General features: G+C 35.1%; 1 protein-coding gene across 5 annotated transcripts in view; it reads right to left on the bottom strand.

Moving 5' to 3' along the window:
- Nucleotides 1–447: 447 nt before the first annotated feature.
- Nucleotides 448–15,669, bottom strand: part of IL1RAPL1 (interleukin 1 receptor accessory protein like 1) — a 764,863-nt gene continuing 749,641 nt past the window's right edge. For 4 of the 5 annotated variants that reach the window (XM_013192689.3, XM_066980474.1, XM_066980465.1 and 1 more), the window contains exons 10-11: nt 2,868–3,038; nt 448–1,509 (exon numbers count right to left, since the gene is read on the bottom strand). In XM_013192689.3, coding sequence (XP_013048143.3) covers nt 791–1,509; nt 2,868–3,038 — 890 coding nt within the window. In that variant the 3' untranslated portion in view covers nt 448–790. The remainder of the gene's footprint in view (nt 1,510–2,867; nt 3,039–15,669) is intronic. The other variant, XM_066980460.1, reaches the window with a different exon arrangement.

Here is a 15,669-nt window from a genome sequence, read left to right on the forward strand (position 1 = left end):
GTTAAAAATAAGGTTTGCTTTTATATTTGTAAAAGGGATACAATTGACTAATTCTTAAAACAAAACAAAAACAATAACAACAAAAAGCAAACAAACAAGAAAACAAAAACCAAACCATCTCTATTTTCTACACACTCTGTAGTGACTACTGTGAAGCAACTGATACAGATTGGGTATATTCTCTTGCTTGACAGGTTTCTACCAAGTTAAATGTTAGGTGATCAGACTGCAGTACCCCAAATGGGACCATACTAAGGGCAGGGAAGATGCAGTGCATGTTACGAGAGGAGAAATGAAACCAGAGCTCCCAGTGAGGGATGGGATCCTTCTAAGAAGAAATGTTCTCCAAAACAGGTGAACTGCAGCAGGCATGGAATTCAGGAATCAGGCTAGACAGGCCAACAAAATGGATGGCGATTCTGATACCAGAGCTTTGTCCAAGCATTCCCAAGAGAGGTTAAAAACAAACAAAAAAAAGTCTAAAACTATACTAATGAAGCAAAAAAGTTTCCTATCTATACAGCAGTCTCTTCATTTAAAAAAATGTAAATATACAAATTCCAATGACATACAAAACAAAGTTGAAAATGTGAATGGGAAGAGACATGGATAAAACAGGAAGACCAATGCTACAAAGAAATTGCAAAAAACATATGTACAAGACCCTGTTTTTCCTCGTATGTTATCGATTGTAATGCACGTTTAACAGCAGCAGTCGAGGATGTAGTTCCAGGCACCAGACTGCAGACTCAGCTCCTACTCGAGGGGTGGATAGCCCCTTGCATTTCTGTCACCAAATGACACTTGATATACTGGTCTCCCGTGGCAAGAGGGGCAGTATCGCACTGTTTGTGTGAGCTTCTTCTGGATTCTGCTCCCTGTTAGTTTTTGTCTGTGGCCGCTGCCCGTTTATAAGTGTCATAGGGATGTTGCAGTAGGTATGCTGGTTACCTATTGAGGTAAGCGGCAGGGTGCCAGTAGGAGGTACATCGTATTCATAGCTTCTATAATAGTGTTTCTGGCGCATCTGTGAGTGATATGTGTTGTGAAAGGTGGAGCGCAGATCTGGATGGGCAGTGGCAAGAGCAGTGGAGGTGGCAGCAGCCATTGAAATTGCGGAGACTGTCTGCAGTTCCCCAAAGGGCCCCTGCTCACTGACATCTAACACCTGCTCATGTGTGATGGGTTCAGTCCTCTTAAAAGGCATTTCATACTGTAAACGTTTCCAGAACTTGGAATTTAACTTGTTGCATTTTGGTCCATGCCATTTAATGACAGTGAGGAGCTTGATGGTATGTTTCAGGGCCTCAACTTCCTGGTAGTTCATAACTCCTCGCAGTTCACTGCATTCGATCAGTATCACTTTGATTTCACCAGTGACTAACATGTTTCGAAGCCTTGTTTCCAGTTCAAAGATGCTCCAGCCTCTTCTTACAACATAATTCGGAGTCATGACGATGATCAATCGTTTGCTTTGGTCTACACATCTTGCCACGTCTTCAATGTAGGCTACAAAATAAGACAATTACTCAAAAATCAAGCCAAGAAAATACTCCATTCCCATAGACTGTGGAGAAAAAACAGATGTAAACTCCCTGCTCCCAGAAGAATTCACTGAACTCTGCAAAAACATCACCTTCAGACATGTCAGGTTTGCTTGCCAGGACATGGTTTTGGGCAACCTGGTCTGGGTGACCCTGCTAGAACAAGAGGGTTGGACCAAATGACCTCCAGAAATCCTTTACAACCTGAACTATTCTGTGATTCAGTGAAACATTTATTCTCCTTTGTGCTATGGTTTGGTAAGGTCTGTGCATGAACTGTCATTTTGAAACTATATCTTTACTGGAAGAAGTGCATCCATCATCATTTTATCCTTTAAAAAGGAGAAGTCACCCAGGTAGGAAACAGAACAGAAACTATGTGCTTTGTTGGCTCAGTCTCAAATTCAAATGGTACTCAAATGATGCAATTGGGTTAGATTCTTTTTTCCTTTTATGCTCTCACTACATGCATTCACAGAAACAGAGCTGTCTCCCATAAATTAATGTTTCCGATGTTGTAGATTTGAAAATGTCCATCTGATGTTTAAAGTTGTGCTTTGCTTATACAAAGCATCCTTTCTTATAAATATAAGTTCAATAAAATTTATTGACTTGATAACTTTCTAAATGGCTATACTGAAGTTACAAAGAATGCTACCACAGTTTACAAAACATTACTGAAGAGATTGGAATTTGTGAAAGATATAGGAAAAAGATCTACTTATATCAATTGGAATCTATTCTCATTTTCAATCTCCAAGAAGACTCCAGTGCCTCCACTACACATTTATCTATCTTCAGTGGGCACTACCAGAATTCACTTCGTTGCTCTGTTGCGGGTATCATTACTCAAGCCTTGCCTCAGTCCAAACACAACTTTTTTTTTTCTTCCTGTCTTAATTTCTGGAATACATGCGTATCAATATTTATTTATATATTTATTTACTTTTGAATTAAAGTCACGGATATCTTTCCAGGAAAACACTCAGGAACAGAAAATAAAGATTTTTTTTTCTCAACCCTAGCTGTGCAGGCTCTCCAAGAATCTGTGAAATATTATTAATATAATTCATTTCCATTACATAGGCATGTCCTTTCTGCATTGTCTCACCTTCAATAAATATAATACAATTATTAAAATACAATCCTCTTATCTGGAAAATGCACATTAAACATGTTTGGTGGTTTATCTTCATTATTCCCTAAGATGATGGAGGAAAGATGACATTCTGAAGGAGTAAGCATAGAAACGATACTAAAATTATATATAGAATCACTTAATTTGCTGTTTAGGAAATACACAAGCGTAAAGACATGTCTTACTTCCTGTGGGAATTAAATCTCTGTCTGGTATGAACAACTTGTATCCATAATGCTTTTCAAGCATATCTGGTAAGATCTCAAGAGCAAATCTTTCTTCTTCTCCAGTTTCTTGATTCCACTGGTCAGGATCCACTTTGGTATAGGAGAGATATGCATCATAGTCTTTATTGTCTAAAGAAATAGAGGAAGAAAATAAGATTTTTCACTGTTCCTAGATAATTGCCCAGGAATTATTCCTGGGAGAATTGCCCAGGAACAGCAATCTGTTTAGATAAAATAGCAAGCTTTCACTCAATCTCCAGTTATGAAACCATTCACCTTTCATATTTCACCCAGTGGAATTAATCCTTGTTACATGGATGCAAAGAAGAAGAATCCATACCCATACACTGAAGTCAGTGTGTGCTTAATTATTTGTGTAAGGCTCTGTATGAAGGAAATTCACTCAGCTGTCTGGTGGCAGCTTGTGAGCACAGAAGAAAAAAGTCACTGAAAAGAATTTCAAGCTTTAAAATGGAAAAGAAAGGATGGAAATAGGTAAGCTCATAAAGCATTTTCTCTGTTGCACAGTAAAAATGAAAAAATTGGTCTTGCCAAATTTTCACTACAAATTTAAGGCTCAAAATATTTTAAGAATATGTGTAGATTTTGTCGTAACACTCACTGGCTTTTCAGGTCTGAGATTATTGTCAAGCTTAGATCTATGTAACATCAGATCCTGAAAATGCATTTTAAATCTATTGAATTCAGTGTGCTTAAATATGTAAATTAAATGCAACATTAATGTACATTTTAGTATTTAACAGCATGTTATTTCATTTTAATAAGACGAATAAACGTGCCTGTTTCTTAAATGTGCTTGGTGTGCCTACTTGAAAGACTGAATCAAATTTTCATCATTAATTTTCATTAGGAGGTCAATAATGCCAAGTGCTCTGGAACTAATTCAGTGGAATAAGAGGTCATGTTTTGACTTTTGTTGTGAAGAAAGCAGAAAAAAATCAATGGCAAGAGTAATGAAATGTTAACATCCTTCTAACTCTTTTGACAACATTATGCACAGGCTGCCGAGAATATAAATTGCTTGTAAAAGATACCTGATTGAATACTCTACTCTGTGTCATAAGAAGTATTATATTCATCCAGTGTTGACTTATTCAATCAGGCTTCAGTTATTTACTCAGTTAGTCCTTTTGTGATTTTACACCTTTTTGTCCTCTGGTTGCCCTATTTGGAAAAACCTGTTGAATGCAGGAGGGGTGTAAAGTAAAGTTAAAGAACAGGTGCTAATCTTGGATGGTCCACTCCTCCTTCCAAGGAGCAATTCATACTGTTTTCATAACTATTTGCAGATGACAAAATTAAAATAGTCGAACTTCTTTCAAACTTTCAAGTCTGATAAAATAAGTGTGTTATTCATTTTCTCTCCTACACTCATTTTGCGTTAAATTATCTATTGGATTGCTATGTTCACAATAAATAAATAAAGTAAAATAAAATAAAATATCACAAAACAACAACAACAACAGAAATGAAAGAGAAGAAATGTCTTCTTTGGTTCCATTATTCCATTATTTCAGTACTTGTGAAACCACGATCCTTCGTGATAAACAAGAACCTAATGCCTCTGACAATGCCTTGAAAGAACACCATATAGATCAAATATGAACTACAGGGAGATTACAGAACAGATTCCAGTTCTGCATTAGAATAGTTTTAACCCAACAACCACGTTAACACATAGAAAGGTCAGGAAATATATGGGGAAATCACTACAACTGACAAAATGATGATGTGTAATGCCATTTTCTTTTATCTCATTGGTAACGGTCATAAACATATTACATGCCTTAGAGCAGCATTGGTCCACTGGAAATCTTTGAATAAAGATGAGAATGTATCATTTCTCAAAGGGATGAATCATAAGAAATAATGCAGTATTCACACTCTTTTAAAGGCTTCAGGACATTGTCTGTTAAGATGGTTTGTACATTCTTAATTGGAAGGAAAATTATTCACACTATGCCACAATTTTCTTGCATATGTAAATATTACATTAATGCCTTTATTTGAAATATATATCTTTTATACCATGGAGGATCCAGCATTCCCACTTACTACAAGTGCATTATCCATGATTGCAGGGAACATTTCTTTCTACCCTAGTTCCCAAGTTTTAATAGCATTTGTGTCAAAAGCTATGAGTGACCAGGATCTAGGGTATGTGTACACAGATGGATTCAGGCAATCATGAATTTATTCAAACTCCAGTACAGCTAGATGTGAATCCAGTTTGGGAAACTGTTAGATGCATTCGCACAGTGGTTTCCCTGAGCTTTTATATTCCCCATCTGTCAGTTATTCTTAACTCTGATGAAAAGTAGAAAAAATAGTTCTCAAAATATGAGGTGCAAACAGTTCTCAAAATGTGAGGTGCCTGAGAGTATGATACCTTACACCTTTTTTTTTTTTTTTTTTTTTGAGGGGGCTGGGAGGTTACATTGACAACTCTTTGAAACATTTTATGGACTACAACAAGCAGATAGCTGTGGAGCTGTCAGAAGCTATCATATCTGTGATGTTGTCAAATATCAATATCAGTATTTATTATTTTCCCTAATTGTTGTTGATAGTCAAAAATGTAGAATTTAAGTTGTAATGAAAAAATGGAGGACTCTTAAAATTATCAAAATCTCCTATCTCCAGGGAAGTTTTTAAACACAGCGTAGGTGACCTCTCGGACTGTGTTTCTACTCAGTTAAAAGGCTCCACCTACTTCTGATTTTAATGACTGGGACTAATGCCAACATACTACAGAATATTTCTGATCTTAATTTCTTCTTTTCCTTCTCTTTCCTTTTCTTTCCTTTTCTTTTCCTTTTCTTTCCTTTTCCTTTCCTTCATTTCAGTAATGTATCCAGGAGTCCTCAGACTCTGAGCAAACATGCAGGAAATCTATCACAGCTTTGTATTTTCTTGACTGTTCACTGGAACAGATATTTATCACATGAAAATATTTGGTCTTAGCATATCTTCCTTTTCCAAATAACAAAAAATAACAAAACAAACAACAAAAAAATCAAAAACAAACAAACAAAAAAACAAAAACAAAACCAACTAACAACAACAAAAGAACAAAGCCAAAACCAAAATAAACAACAAAACCAACAAACTTAATCAGAAAAATCCTGATCTGCTCCTAATCAAGTCACAAAAGAGTCGATATTATTACTTATACTAGTGTGTCATACGGTAATAACTAAATGCTCCTAGATTTGAGTACACAATCAGTTCATATACTGGCTGGAACAAATATTCAGTTTTAGAAAACAAAGGCAAAGAAAAGAAAAGCAAAACAAAGAAAGCTTTAGTGACATCCAAAACTTCTTTTTACAATGAGAATTTCCTCATTTCCCCTCATCAGCAAACAATTAAGTCTTCAGTCCAAGCATCCTCTGAATGAAAATGTGATTGACTGCTACTGTACTTTGACTTTATGTATGGCACATCAAAGATTTGTTTTATTATGGCATTTCAAAGATTTGTTTCTGTCAGGCTCCTGTGCTTTAGCAATAAACTGGAATATAGTTACTCACTACTTGTTTCCTCCCACACTTAGGAAGAAAAATACCTGCTAATTACCAAATGCAGGATTTTGATCATTTAATCTGAAACTTTTTTCTGTCTCATGGAGATTTGGAGCAATTTTCTACATATACTTTTGTACTTGAAAGCACATTTCTTTCCTTAACTATTTCAGGATATGGATATATATATATATATATATATATATTTACAGAAACATATCAGTATAGGTTCTTCTTGCATCACCTCCAGGTACTTTGCAGAGCTGTTTTATGTAATAGCTGTCCTTTAATTCAGTAAACACATCTGAGTATGATATAAAATATCACACAATGGCAATACTTTGAAACATTTTGCTGTAGATGGGAAGAGGTTTGATTCCTCTTTTCATTCCTTGTGAATGGACAAATAATCCTATCCAGTTATGTGGTTATAGCTGTTTTCTGCTGCCTATCAAGTATACAACTAGGATGGAGCTCTTCAGCTCAACAGCCTTCATTTCTGTGAAGCTTTGTTGTATCCATTAACCAAAAAATTGAAATGAAACATAAAGCATACCTTGCACAGCCAAATTCATCAAGACTTAATAAAAATAAAATATAAAAATAAAAAATAAAATCAATTGTGTATTGTAAAAAACCATGAGAGCACATGGAAGCTCTGGATTAGTGTAGCACAAAGGCGTCAAGCATGGCCTGTGCACCAGGTATGATACATTCAGTCCACAACTGTTTTAGTCAACCCATAACCACATACTGTAAGGCTCTGGTCAAAACAGACCATGAAGTACAAACTTCACCATAGCATTTTAACTTTTGTATGGAGTTGAAAGTAAGGGCATTGAATAATGTTCTTGGAGCTAAACTCAACCACAGGTCAGAGAAAGTTGTTTGCCTCTCTCTTAGAGATAAACATTTAGGGTGAATTTACGAGCTCCATTAAGAACATATAAAAACATTATTTAGTTCATTGGACCAGGATTTTATCCAAAACACCTGACACATCAATGAAACATGAATTCTTTAACACTATCCATTCTTTCAGCAATCATCCAAACATAGAAATGGTCACATTTCCTGTAACTTTCTTCAGTGTTAATCCTGCAGAAGTGATAAAAACTTTTAGGGGACGAAGCTGTAAACGCTGCTTGTTATTCCAAGGGTGTGTTCAGAAGCAGTCCTTTAAAGGCTCAATGTAAGCATAAAATGAAACTCAGACTCCATGTGCATCTACTTTGTCACATGAAGATGGGATCTTTGGGCAAATAAATAGCTATCAGATATCTAAGTACTTATCTGTATGCATGTTTTTTTAACAGTTATACATGAAAAAATGGTAAACCGGTGCCTACAGAAGGATAGATAGAAGTTCCTCTTCTACAGGGACCAGCAGACAGATTTAACTTAAAATTTTTATTATACATGTACATGTTTTCTAATGATTTGCATTTTGCACTCCAAGGAGCAAGAAGTTTGGGCCTTTGAGGGTTTATTAAACCTTAAACATTGCAGCTATTTCTGCTAATAGGGGACAGAAGAACACTGTATGTGGATGAAAAATTAAAAATAGAAAAGTATCTCCCTAGAGCTTTTTTTTTTTTCTTATCAGCTATGTTCAAACAGATGACAAAGTCTGATTTTCATCTTGCATAATATGTTTTAGCACAAGACAGACTAATAGATCAAAATAAAAGGAAATCTACAATGTGATTTTTCATAGTGTTGCTAGATCTGAAACTTATTTTAATGAAATTGTAAACCTAGACACCAGGGTCAGCTCATGACTCTGAGTGTCCTGAAATCCTCCAGAGTGATTAGCACTGAATTCAGAAATACCCAGCACTCTGAAGGGAGTTGACCATGTGTGAACTGCTCTGTGACAAGGAATAGTAGTAGACACTTCTGACTTTCCCAGATCTTCCCTTTATAAATCAACGGAGCTGGATGGCAGAATCCCCTCCTTTGCCAGAGCATGTGTCAGCATACTCATTGGTTGAGTTTGGGAGCAATGTACTGATTTATCGAAGAGTTTCAGGTGGGGTTCTTAGAAATGATGGAATGGATTCTCCCAGTCCTGCAGAGAACTGGCAGGAGGCTGATGCAGGAGGCTTTCCTCCTTGAAAATATACTGTGTTCAGCAAGAGTTGCAAATTGGTGAGCTTTCAAAATTTCATGGAGAGTGTAGTTTCTTCAAAATTATAACACAAGGCATTAGATAATCTGTACAAGTTTCATTATTTGAAACATTTAATGTTCACATTGCAATAACATTTTTTTACCCTCAGAATAATGAAAATATAATCCCAATTCTTAGCTGATTAAAAACCCCAAATCATTAAAAGTTTTTCAAAATGTTTTTGTTTTTCCTCACACTATTTACTGTTGGTTATGATGCTCACCTACTTTTTTGTTTTTATTTTTTGCTTTTTATTGATAATGAAAATAAAAACCTGCCAACACTAGCATTCCCATGGTGAAGTACCTGTTAAATGTAGTATACTTAATGATAGTCCAGATCCTCCTCTGAAGTGGGCAATGGTGAATTGGAGAGAGGTTTTGTAAACACAGCACTTGGAAAAAGGTTAAAGAAGTCTAATCAGTTCTAAAAAGGTTCATGAGTATTCTCAGCACACCACAGAACAAGAAAAATAAAAATGCCCTTTTTCTGTAGCAGGCACATTTATAATACTATTAAGGCATAGGGCATGTAGGCATGTATTTGGGGCTTTTTTTGGTGTTTTTATTTTATTCGTGTCATTTTATTTTTTTCCCTTCCTATCAATTTAAGTCATACTGAGCTTAAAGAACATAAGAAAAAATTAAACACGAAATTCTAGTGGTTTTCATAAAAAAAAACAAAAAAACTTTATGAAAATGCCAAGATATCAATGCTGCATCTGACATTCCTTGAGTGATTCCACAGATAAAAAATAATACATTGATATGATTTCAAGTATTAAAAAATAAAAATATCTGTAAGCTGTATTTTGCTTGTTTTTCTAAAATTTCAACTAAAAATTCTGAAATATATATATTGATTATTACTTATTTAAACTGAATAATTTATTATTAATGGCAATTTTTTCCTCTTGCTTCTCTGATTTTATATTTGTAATTAAATGAAAAGGACTTCTCTAATGTTTCTCAGTCATTCTCATTAGTAAGGAAGTTTAAATTAAATTATTAAATACTACTATTGAAGCAATTCTACTTTTAATATTAAAAGTTGGTGCAGCATTAATCTCGAAAGTTGCTTTTGACATGAAAATGCAGTACTTATAATAATCTGAGAATTTTAACACTAATGAAAATTAAAATATGATGATAGAAGGTAATTCATATTTGGTTGGTATGATTTATTTTTTGGTCTGACACAAAACTGAGAAAAACATTATTAGTAATAAGGTATGAAAGAACGAATGTTAACTACCTAGCAAGCAGTCATAGCATAACATAGTAGTTATCTATGAAAGACTCTCTCTTATTTAAAAAATGAGAAAATAAATAATAAAGTGTCATATAAACTCAGAAAATGAAGGAATATATATTTTTTTCTGTACCAAAGAAATTTCTTAAATTAACAAAGTGTCAAGTAGTGACTGCTTGTTATAGTCCTAATTCAATAAGAGAGATAGTAACTTATATAAAATACACGCTCAAGTTTATGCGTGTTCTTTAGTTCTGTTAATCTCTAATGATAGTGCTTATAATTTATCATTGGGTTATTCTGAAAACTGGAGCAGAGGCAGCCTTGATTTGAGCAAAATCAAAAATTTAAAGAAGTCATTGTAGGTATAAACAGAACTCAAGGGGGATGTAGCTTGGAAACAGGCTTTCAATCTAAAATTCTTGAAATCGGGTGCTAATGTCTGGCCTGTGACTAAACAAAAACAAAAACAAAAAGCAAACTAAAACAAAACAAAACAAAAAAAAAACAAGCAAACAAACAAACTTCAAAGCTTAGAGCTATTTGATAAAGCTGCTGGCTGAGGAACAGGAGATATCTGTCTTGATACTACAATCTGTTTTCTTTCTGCTTTACTTCTGGACTCTAATCTATAGCAGCCTTTTAGTTTGAAATATAAGGAAGTTCTTGGTGATAATACTGTTTTAAAAAATATTTTTGTAGTTTATTATTATTATTATGCTTTCTATGCTATAAAACAGGGAGAGAGAAAAAAGCAAGATCTTTCATTTGAATTAGTAAGTTTCAAGGAAACTAGAAAAACCCATACTCAGTGGAGACATAAATTGAGATTTTATTGTTTGAATTGCTTTTCAGATGTAAATAAATAAACAAAAAGAGTTAGCATAAGCAATTCTCCAACAACAAAATTATAATTAAATAAAAAGAAAATCCCTGTTTTGTAACCAGTAATATTTGGAAAGATGAAAGCTGCATTTTTTTTTCTAAAGGTGGCTTTAATAGAATTTGAAATTGATATTCATAGAGTAGCATTTCTTATTGCCACAATTTGCCAATAGCCAATAAGAATGCATACACCATGGTGAGATTGCTATTGCAAACTTATTCCATGGGTCCCCAGGGAAGATTCTGTAATTGCAAAGTCACTAACTTCAGCATTAATTTCAGGCTAGGTATACCTGCATAGCATAATCATTAATACAAGTACTTTGGCAGGTGCCTAAGCCACTGATAAAAGCTATATTGGAAAGTTAGCAACCAAGTCACACTGAAGCATTAAGAATCTCAAAGCATTGTCTTTCTTTGCTGTGTAAGACGTTTACTGTGATGAAATCCAGTAAACCACAGAGAAGTATGTCTTACCTTGTCTTGACTTGTGCAGTTAATAAGCTATTATTTAGGCAATCCCATAGGTCTGTCTGTGAAACCTGAAAGTCTCTTGCTGCTAAATAATGGTAAGGATGAAAATCACGATTACGTAAGGAGTCCCACTTGCAACGGGGACTTCAAGGCAAAAATTGTTTTGTCAGTCTCGTAATCTGAGTATTGATTTGCTACCTCTCAGTAAACAATAAAACTCATCTCTTAAGAGATTGCAACCTGGATAGCCCAGAAACAACCATTACAGGCATTACATATGAAAATCAAGGAACATTTCCATTTAGAGAGTTCAGCAGTGACACATTTTAATCATTTTAGGAGTACTTTGTTTTATTCCAGAAATGGCAAATTGGGGTGTGGGTGGGGGTTGAGAACTGAAAGTGAAATCAGAGTAACTCTGGTTCCCTTGTGCCAACCCTGGCATGTTCAGAGGCCGAGACCTTCATCTATTCTCCCACATTTCCTTTGCAAGGAACATTAAGAATAAGATGAAAGACACCATGGAGAGCCCCTGTCCAACACTGCAGAAACAGCTGATGGGATCTAAAGGTATGGAGGGTCATTTTGAAGCTTGACATATCACCTGCCAAACAAATCTCTTACTTTATAGTTGTCAGATGACTACAATTTATATGTGTTTTGTTGTTGTTGTTTTTGTTGTTGTTAAGCTTGAAACTTGGCTTCCTGTCAGCCTCGCTGTGACAAGAAATATTTATGAAATTTTAATGGAGAACTGCATTCACAGCACATTTGTTCAGTCTTCTTTTTAATTTCTAAATGCTTGTATTCTTATCTATTTTAATGTCAGCCTCTTAGTGCAAACTTTCTTCTTTCTTATGATAGTGTTCATCCTTTGCTTATTAATTCCTTCAGAAAAAAAAAAATGACATAAAAACAAAAAACAAACAAAAAAGACTTTCATCAATTTAAATGGTTACTTATGCACCCAAGAAATGGCAGGGACTGGTGCCTGCAGGCAGTTTCTGCTGATTACCATGCCACGTGCTCTTTTTTTCTGAAATTGGAATCTGGAATATAAATACATGTAAATTCATGATTTTGAGTAATTTTGCCCATCTGACCATGTCAAGTAGTTTTCAACCTATTATCTGTAGACTTTGGGGTTTATTCTGAATATATTTTAAAGCTAACATACAGACATCTGAACATCCACTGGAAATTCTCATGTTTTGAAACAGCAAGAAAAAGTTGAAAATAGCTCTTGTGGTGAATTGGAGACTCCTGTCCACTTCAAGGCAGCATTATCAAGGGTGCTGCTGGTCTGACTCCCCTCTCCACCCTTACTGTCTGTCCACCATGGCTGTCCTGTTTGGGGACTGAACCTTACATGATTTGATGAGCAGAGGCTGTCTCACAAAGTAGAAAGTTTTTCTGGGTAAAACCCTAGGAAAATTTCCATAGATTTTAGGGGGCCTGGATTTCATATTTTGTGTAGGCAAAGAATGGATTTCCATACAGTGTTAATCTCTCTTCTGATACAAAAAGATCCCAGAATGCAAGATAGAAAGAACTCAGCATGTGTCTTGATCCCAGGTACTTGTAAATGTTTTCTTGCACTTTTACTCTTCTCTGTCAGTTAAAGTGCAATAGTTAGTTTATTGATTAAGTTCATTTAAAAACTGGGAAAGGTGACAGAGAAGATCCTGTCTGTAAAAATACAGAAACATAACAGCTAAAACACGTCTCAGAGGATAAATGTGTTATAAAACTCTAATGTTAGAGCCCAATGTATAGCAAAACATAAGAAATCACCACTTCTTAAAATTGTTTTCACTAATAATGTGTTAGTTAAAGTGCAATTTAGGGACAAAGTTTTTTAAAATTAACTTTCAAAGGTAGAGTCTTCAACCTAAAATGGTTGCCTGGTATTTAACAATGATCAGCCCTCAGAAATTCCCAGTGAAGTATCTATTTCTGATTTTTTTTTTTTTTTTGTTTTCAGAATAATAGTGGATGTTTGTTTGAAGGTATCATCTTCATTGTGTTTGTAGGCAGATCCTGAATTAAAATTCTCCACTAAAACAGGTTTGGGAGTTTTTGACCATCTAACTGGTAGGTGTGAACTATCTCCCTGAGAAGCAAGGTCATGCCAAACAGCTGCAGGTGACAAAGCTAATGCTTTGCCATGGGTCAGAGTTTTTTTGCTCCTCTGTTCCAGCTCCCAGGGAGATCTGTCAGATGTTTGAGGTGAAGTTTAATAACCAAACTCCAGTATTCTGTGTTGATTTGATTATGTTCTAATTTAGTAGGAAAGGAAAGAAAGTGTGGGAAGGGGAAGCTTCAGTGTACATTCCCATGAGACAATAAAGGCAAGGCTGAGATGAAGTGCTCGCCGCAGAGAGAAAAAAGCAGGAGAATAGATGCCCTGGGATGAGAGGGAAGATGTGAAATTCAAAGCTACAAGTTAGAGAAATGAGAAATCAGCATCTGTGAACACTAGAGAAAGTAATAAATTAAGTTATCTTAGCTGTAAGGGTTAAATACTCCATTTTCAAATATTTCTCGCAATTTACCCATGCCTACACAGAAATGTGTATGAGGAAAAACTATTGTCTAAGGTTTGGAAAGGAACAAGAAATTGTGATGAGATTTGACATCCTGAAGGGCTTGTTCTCTGATCACAGAAGAAATGAAGCATTGCATTTTAAAAGAGATTTTCAACTGAAAAATTTAATTGGACCTCACTTTTAAAGCATTTTGAATCCTCTTTGGATACAATATAGTGAACATACACACAAAAAAAAAGCCTACGGTATTTTGATGTTTGCTTATCTACATGCTATCCTGAAGTATGCCAGAACATAATGTAAATTATGAATAGAACATGGGTGTTTTGCTGTTGCACTGCAGGAGGTTAGGTTAGAAGAAGATTTTAGAATTCAGCATTTTGAGCCTGTCAGTAACAGGCAAAGCCAAAGGAAAGAACCTGAATGTAGGTCTGCAATTTATTTCCACACAAACTGTAGCCAGGTCTTCTGTGGGGATATTTTGTCACTGTCTTCCTGTTTCTGCAAGAGCTTAAGTGAAAGAGACAGAGTAAAAGTCCAGCTGCAGTAAATCCATTGGCACAATAGGTTTTATCCGTGTTGCTAGTATATTGAGTACAGCAGAAGCTGTAGTATTCTTTTTGGAGAATCTGCAAGTGTTATTTTTCTTGGTGTATTACCACAACCAAGCACCCAAACTATGAGTGTTTGTATTGATCATCTAAGGAAAATCCATGTTTTATCTTATTAAACAATGAAATTTGCTCAGAAAAAAAACAAACTGTATGGATATTATTTTTCCTCCTTTTGAATCCCAGAATACTATCCTTGAGGGATTCATTTTTTGTTGTTTAAAAGGGGTGATAAAGATGCTTTTGTTCCCAGGTAACTGATGTTAGAGATAGGAGAAGAGAGACAAGTGTGTCACACTTGCTAGAGTAAGTTTGCAAATGAATATGAGAGATTTGAGATAACAAACAATGACAGTAAAAGTAAGAATTCCTGAAAATGAGAGAGAAAACATTAAATTGCATATATTTAAACAATTATTAATTAAACCACCTATTTTTTTCACATTATAATATGATTATTATTAAATTCACACATACAAGTAAGCATGCTCCTTTAAACTGGGGGTTACTTTTTGGAAAAGGAAAGATCTCAGCTCCTGAAAAAAATTGTGTCTGCCAAAATCCTTCATGAATCATGGTCCTACTGGGCCTCAGTTTCCTCCTTTGTAAAATAAGTAACCAGATTTTTTTCCCCCATTGAGCTTCTGTATTAATATGCATCCTTTTTGTAAATCTGGTAGAAAGATACAAAATTTTATGTACTTAGGCTCATTGTTGTTCTGAGCATTTTCTATTTTGGAACCTATTGCATTTTTTTAGATTGGAGGCAGAAGTGGGTCATTCCCTAGTGATCTTAATATGGAATTCTTTCCCTTACACAAGGACCTCTAATTTTGCTGCTGGTCTTCTCCCTTATCAGTTACAGATTTGGCCAGTGCTTGTTTATCAGTATGTATTTATTATAGTATGTCACACAGTGGCTTCTGTCCACAGGCTATTACCTTGAACTCTAAAATAACTTTCAGCAGTATTTCAGTAAAAAAGGAAGGTCCTGTCACCAAAGACATAGTGGTAACACAAAACATCAGGAATTCTGACCCAGAAAACCAAACCTAAGTAATCAGAGCCTGCAGCTCAACCAAATTTGCTGTCCAATAGTAGTTTTGATTAGTAGGACTAGAGGCAGAAAAGACATTTTTCCTCATTGCTTAAAAACTGAAGAAAACAAAATGCATGTATGTGTTTGACACAAGCCATGCGTACATTGCAGACTACTTTTTGTTTAAGCTGGCTGTTCTTGAATCACAGAACAACTTTAATGACCATTAGCTG

Source organism: Anser cygnoides, chromosome 1 (assembly GCF_040182565.1).
Source record: "Anser cygnoides isolate HZ-2024a breed goose chromosome 1, Taihu_goose_T2T_genome, whole genome shotgun sequence".
Classification (NCBI taxonomy): Eukaryota; Metazoa; Chordata; class Aves; order Anseriformes; family Anatidae; genus Anser; species Anser cygnoides.